The sequence below is a fragment of the Sparus aurata genome, chromosome 16, assembly GCF_900880675.1.
Source record: "Sparus aurata chromosome 16, fSpaAur1.1, whole genome shotgun sequence".
Classification (NCBI taxonomy): Eukaryota; Metazoa; Chordata; class Actinopteri; order Spariformes; family Sparidae; genus Sparus; species Sparus aurata.
Genome location: NC_044202.1, coordinates 6,333,635 through 6,350,347, shown reverse-complemented (window position 1 = coordinate 6,350,347; position 16,713 = coordinate 6,333,635). Strand labels below are relative to the sequence as shown.

The window sequence follows — 16,713 nt, the reverse complement described above, 5'->3', positions numbered from 1 at the left end:
CGGCAGCACCTCCATTAGACTAATCCAACATCATTACATTCTCAAGCCATCAGTCACCTCTACGAAAATCACCTAAGACAAGCATCTTCACCGAGGGTCATTAGGTCAACGTGTTGCCATTGTTAGTCAGCAGGGAGATGCTGGACACCGTCTATGACAGTAAACCTTTAAATACTCTTGCTGTAGATGACTTATGATGTAGTCAATCTTCAAGTTGCGTAATTTATTCATTCTTTCTTCTGTATATTTGTGCCGTACCATCCACATAATGTGATATTTTATTATGCCAACTGCTGCATCTTAATGGTGTGAGATGTAAATACATGTCCATTCATTATCTGTGAAATTTCTATCCTAAAGCAGGCGGCTCTGACTTCTGAATCCAGGTCAAGACGGGATGCTCCCTAATCCGTGGGAGTGAAGCAATGGTACGAGCAGCTAAGTCAGCCGTAAACCATAAAACCCTCCAGCTCGGCCACCTTTCAACACAGGGAATGTGCTGCTGATTCACACACACAAACTGTTCACCACACAAAGCTTGAACTTGTTCCACCACACATACATAACAGAAAACCAGTTTACAGAAACCTTTTTATATGTATGCGTATGTGCTGTACAAAGGCTTGGCATATTCAGTTAGCTTTCAACTCGTGACAGAGAATATTTCGGTAATGATCAAATACTTTCTTGTGTCCTGTGTCTATCTTCACATTTCCTGAAGTGGCCAACCTGAGAAAAAAGCCCAAAAAAGGGGAAGTTCTGAACTGACTGTTCAAATCTTGGATGCAACAGCTTAAACAACCTGAAACAACCTTCGACTTTAAGAAGAAGCAGTCTGGCATGTAACAGACCTCTAAAGAGATGTGGTGATGACACAAGATCATGAACCACGTGAGACTGAGGGAAAGGCGGGCGTCTATGTAGACCTAAAGCTGACAATGACTTCACAAAAACAAAAATGATTTCCTTATACGAACAGCTAACAATAAAGAAGTTGTTGCAAACTATGAGGGGCTTATCGACATGTGTGTAGGATCCACTGGCTCCTTCTTTGTAGAGCTGCACAATTAATTGAAAAATAATCAAAAATTACAATATCCTAAGTCGTGCTGTAGTGCTGCAAAAATGTCCTGGGCGACAAATCTTGTAGACGTAAGAAAGAAAACATGTTGACAATGAAGACTGTGATGCAAAAACCATATTGTAATTGTTAAAATAATTGGATGTGTGGGAATTAGTATGGATCAAAATTAAATAACAACAGTGAGATGAGGTCCTCACCATTTATTTTGTACTTTCTTCATGCTCATGATTAATGATTGCCTTATTTGAGATTGTTTGTTTTACAATCATTTTGACCCGGATAATCAAACATTAGGTTTTCATCATCCAATGTCTAATGTCAAATAAACCTCTAAACAGAATCCTAGCATATAAAGGGATATTATAACAACAAACTGCACTGAGAGCCAAGGCTATGACATGATAATGAAGACAAACTGATCATTATCACCAAGGACAAAGAAAATGGGATTCTCAAATTATTATAATCAGAGGTAATGAATCATCTTCAATCATCCAAATTTAACTGAGCACAGAGTGACTGAGTGGGCCAAAGGAGGACTTTTCCCAATTTGAGGTGTTTCCGCTGTCAGCACGGCCCTGAACACACCCACAGTGAAGCGCATGTTTAGACAGGGGCCTGATCGTATTTCAGGCCGCTGCAGCCCTGCAGCCTGCGAGCTGTGGGAGAATACCAGGCGCAGCATTCCACCGGTGGCCTGTCTGGGGGTGGGGGCTGGCCACTGAGGCTTTGTATGGAGAGGGACCATGACAGGCTGCCTGAACTATCACACCCTGTATCACATGGATCGTCTGTTTATCCGTAGCAGATGGATAAACAAGAAAGTTCTCCAGCAGAACACACCTGCCAACAGACAGCAGGAATAATCTGTTTAAATTATCTTGTTTAGCTGAACAGTTTCTGTAACGACTCTCATTTATCTCATATCTCATTGAAAATATGAGAAGTGAGATTCAGTAGCACAGTGCCAGCTGTCTCTCCAGTGCATGCCAATGAAGAATTGATACTCGCCAGCCATACAGAAATATGTTTCTATGGATGTTATGCTGCATGTGTGAATTGCAAATTTCGAGCAGCTATGAGAAAAAGGAGAACAGAAATGTTTTACCTCTGGGACAGTGGTGTTAAATCTTGCTGTCTGAGTAGTGTTGCAGCAATAAACTGCTTTCAAGGTATACGTCATATGAAACTGACAGTTACTGAACTGTGTACATTTGCTTATCGACGGTATTGAAAACTACCATGTTAGTGCTATTAAAAATATATATACTTCAAGTTCATATCAAGTTTCATGTCTGCCAGGACAATATATTTGGTGAAATCATAGTAAAGTTCAACTACAAAGCCCATTCTATTTTCAGACCTTCAAGGGGTCATTTTAGAATGACAGACATGTCATAACTCTGAAATATTCCTGTTTGGGGCTGGTGAATAATTGCAGATGTGGAAATTTTGCTGCAAAACTTGGGAAAACTTGAGGGGCTTTGAGAGGTAGCAAATAAATATTGAACTTGAATGCTTTCTTATGTTTTCTCTCTATATATACAGCTGATAGTCTGGCAAAATGTAGCCTATATATGAGTATGGCAGAATTGCATGCATCATTGTGTCATCCATACTGAGGGTGATTTGTACAACTCAAGTTCTAATTCAACCTAAAATCAGATAATAATCCAATAATCACTTTTTTGGGAACAATTACTGCTACTTTAATACGCGAGTTAATACTGGTGCTTTGGACTAGGGATGGGTAATATTGTCTCCACCACAAAAAAGAAAACATTAATGTGGATAAAAAGAACAAGCAGGTACAAGCACTCTGTGTTCATGCAACCTGAACAGTCAAACAAGTTCAGAAAATTGTTTCAGTCAAGCGTAACACAGCCTGCACAACCAGGAAGAGACAACTGCTAGTCATATCACAATATTTACAGAACCTAAATCAAGAGCTGCAACTGTTGTTTCCATTACTGATTAATCTGCAGATGATATTCTTGATTCTCTAGTTGACTTATTATTATTTCAACATATAAAACTGAGAAAATGCAAATTGTTGTTGCCCAGAGCACAAAGCGGCATCTTCAATTGGCTTGTTCCCTCTGACAGAAATTCAGTACATTTTATTTCCTTTCAAATAGCACCGCAAAAAGTAGGAAATCCTGAAGCTGAAACCAGCAAATGTTTGTCAGTGACCTGAAATAATTAATCAAATGCCAAAAACGTTGCAGATTTTTCTTTCAATCTACAAAGCAAAGAATCAACTTGTGATTGCAGTTTAGTGTTTTGGCCCGTACATTTAAGGAGTATGAGGGAAATATCTGCTATGCACAGTTCTAAGTGGTAGAAAGTAACACAGTAGATTATTTAAATTTTCAGTGACATTTTACTTTAACCCTACTGCATTTAAGAGGAAGTACTGTACTTTTCACCCCGCTTCCTTTTATCTGACAGCTATGGTTACTTTGCAGATACAGATTTTAAAAGTCTCAGTGACCATATATAGTAGTAAGTTTTAGCTATACATTAAATTAATCCATGAATCCAACAATCAGCTCCACCTTGACCAGCAACATTATAATGCTACCAGCATGCTAATACACCAGCGTTGGTAGCAGAATATTAAGAATATTTTTCCTGCTTCTAAGGAACTTCTCCTGCATTTTAACTTAATTGAAACTCTTAATAAATGACTTAATGTGCAATTGGGTATTTTTTTTAATTAGTGGTATACTTCCTTTACTCCATAGTGAAGGAATTAGATAATTTACCTACATGCACAGCAAATATTTGGCAGTCGACTAAATCAGCTGCCAAAGCCGTTGCACATTTCAATCTACTAATTCAATAATCAACTAATCACTGCAGCAAAGTAAACTTACAACTGATATTATTGTAAGATAAGTTGAACTGGACACCTTTTCATAATCCAAACAAATAAGGGGCAGCATATCAGTAACCACTAACTGCTGCTAACTGCAGCTGCCGTTAGCTTGTTAGCTTAGGTAGCTGTGCAGCTATTGGCCTGGACTGGGTGCCTGGTGTTCTATTATGAGGACAGATGGGCCGAGGTTAACTGGTACACATGCTAACTTCAGTAGATATCCCTGCAATATATTGACATAACGTCCAAATGGATTTTTTTGTAACATTTTTTTTTACACATAGCACCTTTAAATGCCTCTGTCAGTAAGTGTAGACTCCAGCAGTAGATGCAGAACTTGGCCCTCCCTCAACAGCTACTGTCAAATGTGCTCACCACATGTTTTCATGACTTCCAAATCGTACAACACTCTGCTTTAAATTAGGAAGATTACTCATGTGATGGGAAGCCAAGATATGTCCAGCTCTGGTGACAGGCTGTGGGAACCCCAAACTTCACTGTACCTTGTACACGTCTCCATATGTGCCACTTCCCACCCTCTGAATGAGCTCGAAGTCATGCTGAGGGTTCCTCCTCTGGATTTCACCGCTTGGCCGGGGAAAGATATCCATGGTAGCTTGAACCAGACGATTCTTTACATTTAGTTGGCTTGATCAAATCTGATGGTGGTGGTGGAGGTGGAGGTTTGATGAAGCAAAGATCCTGGATATGAGTTAATCACTGTTACTCAGAGGGTCCTTCTCCGTGATCCATGTCCTGAAAAAGACAAGTATAACGTTTTACAAGACAGCCTTTACATAAAAGTTGACTAAAAACTACAAAATAGTAACACATATTTAATAGGAATGTCATTCAAGTGCGTTAAAAGCATCAAAACAGATGAGGACGTTGATATTCTGGCACATACCCTGAGTTCTGTCACCCCAAACTTAACTTGTAATCAAATTAAAGTTTTTTAGAGCTCATAAAAGAGTATACAACAAACCACTACAAAAACATTAGCTTGAGTATAACATTAGCACGACCAGCAAATAGCCGGAGCCATGTCTGACATGACAGTCGAAATGGGTGAGTTTGGGGGGTGTTAGCATCCAGGCAAGTCAGCTAGCAGCTAATGCTAGCTAGCAAATGTTAAGTTAGCTTCGCTGCTGGTTCTAACTTCAACCGTGCCTACCTTTCACGATGCAAACACCTCGGACGAGTACGTCTTGCATTTTAAACCGAGTCGAGACCTTTACACGTACGATGGCGTCGAATAATCTCACGTAAAGAAAAGCAGCCCCCCTTTGTTATCGAGGAAACAGTAATAAACTTCAGTTGGCTGCTGCTGCTGCTGCTGCTGTTCACTCCGTCTCCTTCAGTGCAGAGGCAGCACAGTCGAGTTCAAGAATTCCAGCATTAAGTTTCGCCGCTGACATGTCATTTCCTCCTGCTGACAGTTTTAGAGAAGCCTCGGTCTCACGTGTGTAACATAACCGGCGAACTACATTAATAATGTCAAGTATTGCTCTTCAATCTACTCCCCCAAAAAATCACCCGAAAAAAAGCAACAGTCTGCTGCTGCTAATCTCTCTGGACCCGCAGTTACAGGATCCTGATGCTGCGTTCAGGAGCTCCTCGGAAAATCTGTCACCCTCACTCGAAAAATCTGGTCTGGTCCCACGCAGCCACAAAGAAATATTAAATCGTAGAACATGACAACGCGGGTATACATTCTTGAACATCAAGGTTATAAGGTTACATATAACCAATTAAAAACAAAAATAAAAGCATTTCCCTCTTATACGCAAGTGGGAAAGTACAACATTTGACAGAAGTATTAACTAGCATAAAATGTGCATACGTGCTACAAAAAGTAGTACGTAAATGTAGTCAGTTATATTCCAGAACTGCTTTTACCTGAGTGAGGAATACTTACACCACCGCTGCCAGTATGAATCAGTATGAAGTGTGATAAATCTGGATATTCCCGATGGTACGCGAAAGCAGCACGTGATCTCGATCTCTTTGTAATTACCGCCACCTACCGGAAGCAGCTGAACATGTATTTTCCAGACTAAATTTAAAAAAATGCTTGACGTGAATTTCAACCCTTCCACTCAACACACAGTTTGACACAGCGCGGGATGAGCCACGTCCATTTTTTCCGCATTATAAAAACCTGCTATTTTCCACAGCGAAGTGGGAACAACAGACAACAGCGCCCCCTGGCGGCCGGTGCGAGCCGCGCAGGACGCTGGGAATAAAAAGCTCCATCATCCTCCTGCCATACGAGCATCGTTTTCGGTGGAGATTGAGCATCCTCCCTACACCCATGACTGCGGACTAGGGCCGCTCATTAACGGACAAACAGAGGGATTCAAGGACAGTATTATGGCGAAGCACCGTAAAGACAGAGACAGCTGGGGTGAGTGTACGTACAATTTGATATTTCATTCTTTTCTCTTGACGCACATACGTTTTTTTTCCCCTTCTCCTTCTGATGCCTGCCGAGGCGAGGGTGTAAGCATTGCAGCCAATTAGATGTTTATTCTAGGCTCCATCGTGAAGGGCTTGTTTTCGTTTCGACTTGATTGCGACCAGTGTGAATTTATTCATAATAAGAATTAATATCGCTGCTAGTGAAGGAATACACCGTTTTTTATTTTAGATTTTTTATTTTTTACTGCATGGATATCGCTCAATCAAGCACAAACGAAGAGATATTTAACACAAAATCTCACGTTCTGCCATCTAAACCTGCGCTGGAAGGTGTTTCCCATCTTCAGCATACAGGAAATGCTCTGTAGGGTCGGTTCAGGCCCCCCCAAAAGGCCTGAAAATAACCTTCTGATTTCATTGTATATCACACTGAGCCTCCTCATGATGTCTGTGCTGCATCTGCCATCAACTTATGTAATATTGCATCAGTAAATAGCTTGTCATTATCCCCATCAGCATCACCTTTCTCAGCAGCCACCCCTGCTATCATCATCATCTTCACCTCCACCATGATAATAATGACCAGCATCCCAATTGTCACTGACATCACTCTTAACTTTATATCAAGGCCTGTGAGGGTGTAGGAAAAAAAAATGGACTGAATGGCTCTATCAGGTTTGAGGGAAATAAAGGGGAATTTCTGCTGTTTGTCAGCAGGAGAGTTTATCTGCTCTGACCCACTTTAAGCAGAAACAGCCTCTGACGTCTTTGCTTGTTCCAAGAGCAGCGGCAGCAGCAGCAACATGATCGGGGTAACCAGGCAGGCTCACGCCGGGCCGGGTGAGGCCTTTTTTTTTTTTCTTTTTTTTTTTTTGCAGAGGGATGTGTGAAGTCAAACTGACAGTCCTCTTCAGGCCTGAGAGGAAACCTTGGATGATTCCTCCTTAAATTATTCACCGTGCATCCTTGGCCCCCCTGCATTAATCTTTTAGCACCCTCCCAAATTTTGCTACTCCCTCAATCTGACACTGTGCCTTTTGTGAGCTCACACGCATGCTTAATTTGCAATTAGATGCACACAGATTGGAGTGAGAGATGTGTGTGAGGGTTTTCTTCCTCCTCTCTAAACTCAGGAGTCATTTTTGAGCTCAGCAGACACAAGTTTACATTTCATGAATGGGGGTTTGGCATCTTAAATCTCTGCATCAGGACGGTCATGCAGCTTGCGCGCTCCGCACAAGACAGCAGAGAGACTGGAAACACACTGAGTCACGGCCTGGAAAGTGCCGGAAAAAGCTCTGAATGCACATGATCTCATTGGATATAAACAGATGGGATGGATGGCATGACGTGATTCATTATTAGTATTAACAGGCTTGCAGGCGTTGCTATTGATCCGGGCCAAACAGGAAGGAGTAATGGACTTAACTTTCCTGTTTCCTCTCCTAATGGCCATTTAAGTTCACCTCTTATCTCTGGAACAAGTTCTAGCTCCTCACTCCCTCAGTGATAACACATTCTAGTTGGCTTTCAAGTGTAATTCTGCAGAATATTATCACCAGACACAATAACAATCATCAACATGATCATTTCTCTGCATGTAAACATAATTAAAGGTCATTATTTGGACATTTCCCCCTCTGTCTTGTCTTCCAGGGTCCCTCAGCGACAAACAAGTCTACGACTGGAGCTCAGAGGAGGAGGAGCCGGACGGACGAGCCCGGCCTGTGCAGGTCCTGCTGGTCAAAGACGACCACACCTTCGAGCTGGACGAGGCGGCGCTGAGCCGCATCCTGCTGGCTGAGGAGGTCAGAGACCGAGAGGTGGTGGCCATCTCTGTGGCCGGAGCTTTCCGCAAGGGCAAGTCCTTCCTCATGGACTTCATGCTGCGTTACATGTACAACCATGTAAGTGTCTGGTCTGCATCTATCCAGATCCGTACCAGAAGTTAATGAGGTCTATTCTGGGCTGAGACCCATCGTCTGTTTAAATTTCATAGAAATCTCTTGAGTAGTTTCTGTGTAATCCTGCTGACAAACCAACCCACCAACTAATAAACATGGTGGAAACAGAACCTCCCTGGCAGACGGAGCTGTGAGAGTTTTAATCCATTGACACCAGCACTTGTGATCCCGTTGTGCTCAGGCGTCTGAAGGCTGGCTCGGAGATAACGAAGAGCCTCTGACCGGCTTCTCCTGGAGGGGGGGCTCCGAGAGGGAGACCACCGGGATCCAGATCTGGAGTGAGGTGTTCCTGGTGGACAAACCAGACGGCAGAAAGGTGAAGTCTGTCGCTGGATAACATTATTATACAACGCATGCAGGCGCAAAGAGACATGATTAAATATGACATGGATACTTTATTAACCTCTGCCCGTTATTTCACACCACCTGTTTAATATTTGTATTCATCTTTCATTCAGCTCACATTCACAATTCGAAGGAAGCCGGTTTTGCATTTAGACAATTCCTACAAGCTTCTTTTACGCCTGCATCAGCAAAATCTTTAGCCTGCACTGAACACAGCAGCAAAGCAAACAAAAAGCAACAGCGCTTCTGGTTGTCAGCTTCAAATCTGACCTTATCCGATTGTACTTTTGTCCCTTTCAAACATATTTCCTCCTTTAAAATCTTCCCTCTGAACTGAACCTACTAGCTGATGAGCTCAACTGGCTCCTTACTCGTTTCTCATGTCATTAAAGGAAGTCACAGGTCATCTCTAATCCTCCACACACACTATACCAAATCACTTTCCTCAGTGCATGCTGGACGAGCAGAGGTCAGCGAGTGTCTTTATCTGTCTCATTTCGCAGGTCGCTGTGTTGCTAATGGACACACAAGGCACGTTCGACAGCCAGTCGACGCTGAGGGATTCAGCCACCGTGTTCGCACTGAGCACCATGATAAGCTCCATGCAGGTACAGTGACCTTCACCTGTCTGATGTAGCTTTTGCTTTAGTCATTAGCATATTCATGTGCAGGAATCACAATAGGTTTTTTGGTTTTTCATCAATCAGGAGGTGATGAAATGATAATGATTTGTCAGATTCCCAACGTTTATTGGACATTTGAGGTTTCCACCCTGCGCCAGAGGAAAATGGCGGCTGTGTGACTCTGGTCCGTTCCCATCATCCTCTACTACTGAAGAGGAACTTTTATTTGGCAAATGCTAGCATGCTAACAAAACAGACATTATATCTACTAAATTTAGCATTGTAAGCATGCTGATATTAGCATTTGGCTCGTAACACTGCTGTCCCTATAAGTGACGCCTCACTGAGCTGCTAGCTTACTCGCTAACGTTTTGGTTTTTCGTTCTTTGACTGTTTTTCTTCCTTTACTCTCACACACCAAAGGATTTTTTATTAAATATTTGTACTACATACTTCCACATGTGAAGTTATACTATAAATGAATGAATGTTTTTTTTTTTTTTTCAGGTTTACAACATCTCACAGAATGTACAAGAGGACGACCTTCAGCACTTGCAGGTAAAACCGTCAAGTGTCAACACTAGAGCATAACGGAGAGCAAGGTCCTGGTGTGAATCCTCAGTGGTGTGCAGCTGTGTGCTTTGGCTTATAATACAAACATAAATCCTGGGTAATTGAACCATTCCTGTTGGAATTCACATCTTTTCATATCCTCACAGATTTTGTCTCATCCGTCTCGTTTCAGCTTTTCACCGAGTACGGCAGACTAGCGATGGAGGAGACTTTCCTCAAACCTTTCCAGGTACAGTTTATCTTTTTCACTTGTTGGTCACTGAAAAGGTTTCGAATTGTAGTTAGCTAAGAAAGTGCAGTGATTTTTACTATTTGATCATAATGTGCAGTACAAGACATCAATAAGAGTCACATGGTCGTGTTTTTCTTTTTCCTCAGTCGATGATTTTCCTCGTTCGAGACTGGAGCTTTCCGTATGAGTTTTGCTACGGGCAGGAAGGAGGCATGAAGTTCCTCGAGAAGAGACTGAAGGTCAGTTGTTGAACATCTCACTTGTAACGAGTAGTTTTGGCTAACTCAATGTCTAAACCCTGATACGTGTGTTCTTGTTCGTGGTGCAGATCTCAGAGAACCAGCACGAAGAGCTGCAGAACGTGCGTAAACACATCCACTCCTGCTTCACCAACATCTCCTGTTTCCTGATGCCTCACCCGGGCCTCAAAGTGGCCACCAACCCACACTTTGATGGAAGAATTGCAGGTACACGTCCTCTGACGGTTTCATTCAGTGTTGAGAAGTTCAACCAGCACCTCTGTACGTCTGCCAGTCGATGCCTTCCACAAAGATTTCCACACCCTCTCACAGTTTTTCTCCTCAGAGACTGGAACTCGACATCGAGTTCATCAGTTCCAACCTTCATGAATATCGTTCTTGTGTTTTTTTTCTGTAATCCCTCTGACAAACAGAGGAGGTAAATATGTGACCACGCAGCCGGTGCAGGGTTGAGCATTAATGAATTGTGCAGGAGCAGGTGGTGCACTGGAGCTTTTGTGAGAAGCAGCGCCCGAGGGGAACAAGCTGTTTGCCGCTCTGAACTGCTTATATTTCCCACTTACTTCCTGGACTTGCACCAGAAACTGAATACGACCGAGCGAAGACAGTTTGAATTTCGGCACGTACCGGAGTCACTCACCAGCTGTTCTCCTCTCCCTCGCCGTCTAGAGATTGATGGCGATTTCTTGAACAACCTGAAGATTCTGGTGCCGTGGCTGCTCAGTCCTGGCAACATCGACGTGAAGGAGATCAACGGCAGCAAAATCACCTGCAGAGGCCTGGTGGAGTACTTCAAGGTCAGAGCAAAGGACCGCCGTGTTAAATTAAACACTGTACTTTCTTTTTTGTAATGAATAAAACAGTTGAATCCCTCTGTTCACTGGACATGGAGTCACATTGTCCTTTCATTATGTAACCAGTCACTATCAAACTCTGAGTTTCTGCACACGACTGAACTAAATCCAACATTTTTCTTTGTTTCAGGCGTATATCAAAATATACCAAGGGGAGGAGCTGCCACATCCAAAATCTATGCTGCAGGTACATTTTCCCTATTGATTAAACTACGTTGTTTCTGTTATAGCATATTGTTAATCATGATATAAGACTCTTTATTGTCTTAGTTACAGTAAAGGGATGTCTATTTCTGTTCTGATCGTTGCCTTCACCTTATTAGTTTTTATATCCACATTACTGGTGATTATTTATTAAAAATCTAATTTTGTTCATATTTTGTCCGTACCATATTGTCACAATATCAATATCGAGGTATTGGGTCCAGAATATTGTGATATTTGATTTCAGGGTCCTTTTGAGGAGATTTCAAAATGTCGAGATAAAGTTGTGATATTATGTCAAGGCCATATTGACCAGCCCTATTTTAAAGATGGGGTTTGTAGCATCATAGATTTTTTAACGCTTCATTTATATACACACGTGTTTATATGTGTATGTAGTTTTCTAGCTTTATTTAAGTTTCTCTGCATCTGTTCTTGTAGTTGGTTGTGGTTTCAGCGTGCTATGGTTGGTGATCAGCTTGTCACACACTGTGACACACGTGTTAATAAACTTAATCTTATCTTACATGATTTAATGTCACCTCGAAATAAATGATCACCGTGACTTCATCTTCTCGCTCTTAAGGCCACAGCGGAGGCGAATAATTTGGCAGCAGTCGCAGCAGCGAAGGATCTGTACAACAAGAAAATGGAGGAGGTAGGTGAAAACATTTCTTTTTTTTTTTAAAGGTACCCTGTGGAGTTATTGGCTACTATAGGCACTATGGAGCAATGTTTTTACAAGGGAGTCTGCCTTGGACGCGCCATCAGACGTAGCATTGCAACAACAAATCAAGTGAAGAAGCAGAAACACAGATTGTAAACATAACTTTTATTTGTTTACATGAAAACTTCCACAGGGCTCCTTTAAGTAAATCCACATCAAACTGTTCATTAGTGACCATCTCTTTGTGTCCCCAGGTCTGTGGGGGTGACCGGCCCTTCCTGGCCCCCAACGAGCTGCAGGCCCGGCACAGCGTCATCAGAGAGGAGGCCCTGCAGGTGTTTCGGGGCGTGAAGAAGATGGGAGGCGAGGAGTTCAGCCGCCGCTACCTGCAGCAGCTGGAGGGAGAGATCGACGAGGTGTTCGTCCAGTACATCAAGCACAATGACTCCAAGAACATTTTCCACGCAGCCCGCACGCCGGCCACCCTGTTCGTGGTCATCTTTGTCATGTACGTGGCTGCGGGCATCACGGGCTTTGTGGGCGTGGACATCATTGCCAGCCTGTGTAACATGATCCTGGGTCTGGCGCTGATCACACTCTGCACCTGGGCCTACATCCGGTACTCTGGGGAATACCGGGAACTCGGCGCCGTCATCGACCAGGTGGCTGGTGCGCTGTGGGACCAGGTAATTCAAATAAAACATAAACATTCGTGAAAGTAAAGGACAAGTTCACACAAATCTTAGACATTTTAGCCATTTTCTGCTCACTTCTGTGACACTAGTTCTCTTCTTCATCATTAAAATCAGTGTTGCAGTATCTTTGAACCACTAGAGGGCGACAACCTCCTTTAAATGAATGGCAGAGACTCATCACAGCAGCATTCACTGATCACTGAACACACTTTATGTTATATATGCATGTATGTGCTCACAGTATATGTTTTTTTTTTCTTTCTAACGCCTCCTGCAGGGGAGCACAAATGAGGTAAGTGAAGCAATCCAAGTGGGAGTGTTTAATAAAGGCTGGGATTGGGAGAATATCGATGAGCTCAAGCTTCCTGAAAAATGCTACTTAAATAAAAAGAGGAAACTCTCAATGAGTTACTGACAGTGAAAAGGTCATGTCATGATATTTGCATGAATCACCAGAACATAAATCTGAACGTGGGATGAAGCCAGGCTCAAAATGTTTGTTTCATTCTGTTGAAATATTGGTGTCAAAGGTTCGTACAGATAAGAGGGAATGTTGGATATTTCTTTTTATCGCACCATCCATCAGAAATTACCGTAATCAGGAGGAAAATACTCTGATATATGATCAGTCCCTTCAGGAAACATCCTTTAAAGATATGTATTATAAAGTTATATGAGCATGAAACTTAGAGGCCTAGTTGCATTCTGGGTAATGTTGACACCAAATCTTGAGAAAGAAAAGGAAAGCGTTCCGGCTGTTCTTAATCTGTCAATATCAACAGTATTATAGGAGTGCAGTGTGTTAAACAAGTGGACTACTTTTCAAAACACTGTGCCTACATTACCCACAATGCAATTTCGCCACTGAGTGACACCGGTTAGATTCTCTGCCCCTCATCTCCCTCTCTTCTCCACAGGCTCTCTACAAGCTGTACAATGTAGCAGCCAATCACAGGCACCTGTACCACCACGCCTTCCCCGGGCCTCAGGTGGAGGAGCAGGCGGAGGAGCAGGACAAGAAGAGGGACTGATTAGATAAGACAGCAGGGACTTCCTGGTGATGGACAGGTGGAGGAAGAGGAGGAGGAGGAGGAGGAGGAGGAGGAACATCCTCACCCATCAGGCACTCTTTTATTCGGGTATTGGCTGGTACTGCCCACCAATACATCCACTACTTTAAACCTATAACGGACTGTATAATGTTCATGTATAGGCGAAGTCAGAGCATCTCCTCAGCAGGCGATGGATGCCACTTATCATTGTCTCCCACCTTTTTTGTCTGTGAAAACAAACACCTGTGCAGATACTGTAGGAGACCTCGGCACATCCAACCTCCACTCAGCTGTTGGTTTCATACCAGACGGGTTTCTTTTTTCCCTTTCGTTCGTCGCCGACAACGATCGACTTTTTCAAAAGTATAGCCAGATCTGTGAACTCTCTCCCCATTTGTGACGATCGTTCTGTTCTTTGAAGTTTAGTGCTGTTTTTCAAAAAAAATTAATAATATCTACGATCTGCGATGTTTGAAAGCCAAAATATGTACTGTATGTTAAATAACGAAGCGTTACAAGCATCATCAGCATGGTAAATGGTTAATGTCTGTCATCTTTAAGCTCTAAAAACCAGGTATACTTTATAGAAAAAGACAAAAAATCGAGTTTTAATGGTTGTGACAAAGTGGTATCGTGCCATGACATGTAAAAAAAAACAAAAAAACAAAAAAACAAATGATTTCACATCTACAAAGGCACATTTATTAGTTGTACACAGTTTCTGTTTTGGAGGTTGGTTCTGGATCAGGGACGTGTAAGAGCACCGGGTGGAAAAGACAAATACAGAGCGACAGCCGCTCAAAGTTTACACAACACAGCTGACATTATCTCTCACTTTGTAGTCCGCTTGCAGTTTTGTAATTACACAGTGATCCTCTTTCTCTGTGTGTGTGTGTGCGTGCGTGTGTGTGTGTGTTTGGTCTTTGAGGGGAAAGAGTGTGTTTGGTTTTTCCATTGTGATGCAGAGGTGGTGGGTGAAGCCATTGTTGCGTTTTTTCTCACTGAATGTTCGAGCAAATCCGAGGAATGTAGCTGTTCCGCGGCCGCCGAGGAATCAAAGCGAGTTTGTTATTAGGCGGGGCGACGGGGGCCCTGCTTTTTGGAAAGCGATCCTCATTCCACATCTCTGTCATCATCTTCACGCACTTAAGTTGAATCATCTGCAATCAAAAAACCAACAAAAAACCAACAAAAAAGCATCAGTTGCATTTGTAAACAAAAGGCTCGTGTTGGTGTGTGAATACTTCGGCTTGGTAGACTGTTACTGTACATTTGTAAAACTGTGGTTGTTTTTTTTTTGTTTTTTTTTAATCATAGAGCTCACTGCTTTTCACGTACAGCTGCAGCACTTCTCTCTCCGTAGATCTGGTCACCGGCGGTACAGGAACACTGTCATGCATATTTAGCAAGTTTATACTGAGGTTTGACCTCAAGGGATGAAAATTTAAAGGCACTGCGGCGGAGCGGCTTCTCGAGTCTTCCACAATGTATAATCAACATCAGTGAGGCCTTCACGCAAAAGAACCATCTAAGTCCGCTTTAAGATTCGTGAGGTTTTTTTCCCCCCCTCGTGGCTGCGTTCAAGTGTCCATTCATGAGTCAGAAAAAAGTAGCATTTTGTTTCATGTTGCGTTCACACTCCAGATTAAATAAGAATTGGAAGATTTGACGTGTTCAAAAAAACCACAAAAAACATGTTATTCTTGGAAGGAACAATTCATTCCTGAAGACGCCCCCATCAACACTTAAATCAGCTCCGGATGTCGTGGGAGCCTCAGCGAAGGGTCAATGAATCAACCTCTTCCAAGTCAACACTGCAGAGTTTTTTCCACACACGCACTGCAAAAGTTCAGTTACAAGGAAATAAATAAAGTTGGACCAAATTAATGAAAACTAGAGTCCAGTAATTTCTTTAAAGATTCCCTCCAGACATTTCTTAAGTCTTAAAAACACTAAATAATCATTTGTGTGCGATATGTTTGTATGTTTTCTCCACTGAAATGTATTGAAACTGCATCCAGAAATGATGAATTTGCAGATTTTTTTTTTTTTTTGTTTCAGAAGTTTTAAAGGCACACGATGTGGTTTTGTGGAAGACATTTTAATCAGAAGACAAAGATCTTCACTGAGCCTAAACAAACTCTTTGTTTTCATAACTGAACAAACAAACTGAGCTTAAAGGACGACACGGTTTCCTACTGTTTATATTTGGCGGACCCTGCCACCTTTCTAGCTTCAAACAGGGATCTGGTGACCTTATTTTCCCTCTGAGAACAGCTTGTTTATTCAGTTATGAAAAAACAAATACTTCTGAGTTTTTGTTACATAAAGGTAAAAATTTCTTCTCCAAAACGACATACTGCCCCTTTTTCAGTCACAAAATCATCTTGTATTGACACGTCTTAAACTTATCTAGATTTAAGGGGGATTTCTGGTATTTTTAAACCTGGGCCCTGTGTTTGGTGTATAAATGATCATCAACTGTTGATCGTCAACAAAAATGTGCTTGTTGTTGCAACTGTGGACCAGCTGTGGTTTGGTCAAAATAAAGCCTTAATTCGCCGCGTTAGATGTGAAAATATTCTGCCTCTGCATGCCGGGAACTGTCCTCCATCTGGCTCCAGTCTTTGTATTTTCTTATCTAACTCTGCAAATTAAGGGATTATCTCTGTAGGGATCCTTTCCATAGTTATTATTATTCAGTTACACAGCAGAATATGTAAAAGCCCAGCCTTAAAAATAAATACCAGAATTCCCCTTTAAGATGAGCACAGTGAAAGTTTCCCCTCTTGTTGTACCAAACTAATTTTCATCATTCAATCATCAGTATTTTAAGATTTGACAAGAGAAAGACTTGA

The 16,713-nt window shown here is 42.2% G+C and overlaps 2 protein-coding genes across 12 annotated transcripts in view; one reads left to right on the top strand and one right to left on the bottom strand.

The window, feature by feature from the left end:
* Window positions 1-5,588, bottom strand: part of map4k5 (mitogen-activated protein kinase kinase kinase kinase 5) — a 30,273-nt gene extending 24,685 nt beyond the window's left edge. For 8 of the 9 annotated variants that reach the window (XM_030391417.1, XM_030391419.1, XM_030391420.1 and 5 more), the window contains exons 1-2: window positions 5,140-5,588; window positions 4,469-4,721 (exon numbers count right to left, since the gene is read on the bottom strand). In XM_030391417.1, coding sequence (XP_030247277.1) covers window positions 4,469-4,576 — 108 coding nt within the window. In that variant the 5' untranslated portion in view covers window positions 4,577-4,721; window positions 5,140-5,588. The remainder of the gene's footprint in view (window positions 1-4,468; window positions 4,722-5,139) is intronic. The other variant, XM_030391422.1, reaches the window with a different exon arrangement.
* Window positions 5,589-6,159: 571 nt separating this feature from the next.
* Window positions 6,160-16,417, top strand: atl1 (atlastin GTPase 1). 3 transcript variants are annotated; one of them, XM_030444001.1, is made up of 14 exons: window positions 6,160-6,378; window positions 8,043-8,293; window positions 8,532-8,666; window positions 9,199-9,303; window positions 9,826-9,876; window positions 10,064-10,120; window positions 10,270-10,362; window positions 10,452-10,590; window positions 11,053-11,180; window positions 11,368-11,424; window positions 12,028-12,099; window positions 12,363-12,793; window positions 13,070-13,095; window positions 13,721-13,857. In XM_030444001.1, the coding sequence occupies exons 1-13, from the start codon at window positions 6,339-6,341 to the stop codon at window positions 13,092-13,094; spliced, it is 1,584 nt and encodes a 527-aa protein (XP_030299861.1). In that variant the 5' UTR covers window positions 6,160-6,338; the 3' UTR covers window position 13,095; window positions 13,721-13,857. The 3 variants fall into 3 exon arrangements, with proteins under 3 accessions (XP_030299861.1, XP_030299859.1, XP_030299860.1); XM_030443999.1 differs by having other exon boundaries at window positions 6,165-6,378; window positions 12,363-12,794; window positions 13,081-13,095; window positions 13,721-16,417; XM_030444000.1 differs by having other exon boundaries at window positions 6,166-6,372; window positions 12,363-12,794; window positions 13,081-13,095; window positions 13,721-16,417.
* The last annotated feature ends 296 nt before the right edge of the window (window positions 16,418-16,713 follow it).

Bases quoted from the DNA above. Each gene is read 5' to 3' on its own strand.
- atl1 (XM_030443999.1), top strand. From the start codon at position 6,339: ATGGCGAAGCACCGTAAAGACAGAGACAGCTGGGGTGAGT. The intron at 8,667-9,198 runs GTGAAGTCTGTC...CTCATTTCGCAG, and splicing joins ACAAACCAGACGGCAGAAAG to GTCGCTGTGTTGCTAATGGA. The intron at 10,591-11,052 runs GTACACGTCCTC...CTCGCCGTCTAG, and splicing joins CTTTGATGGAAGAATTGCAG to AGATTGATGGCGATTTCTTG.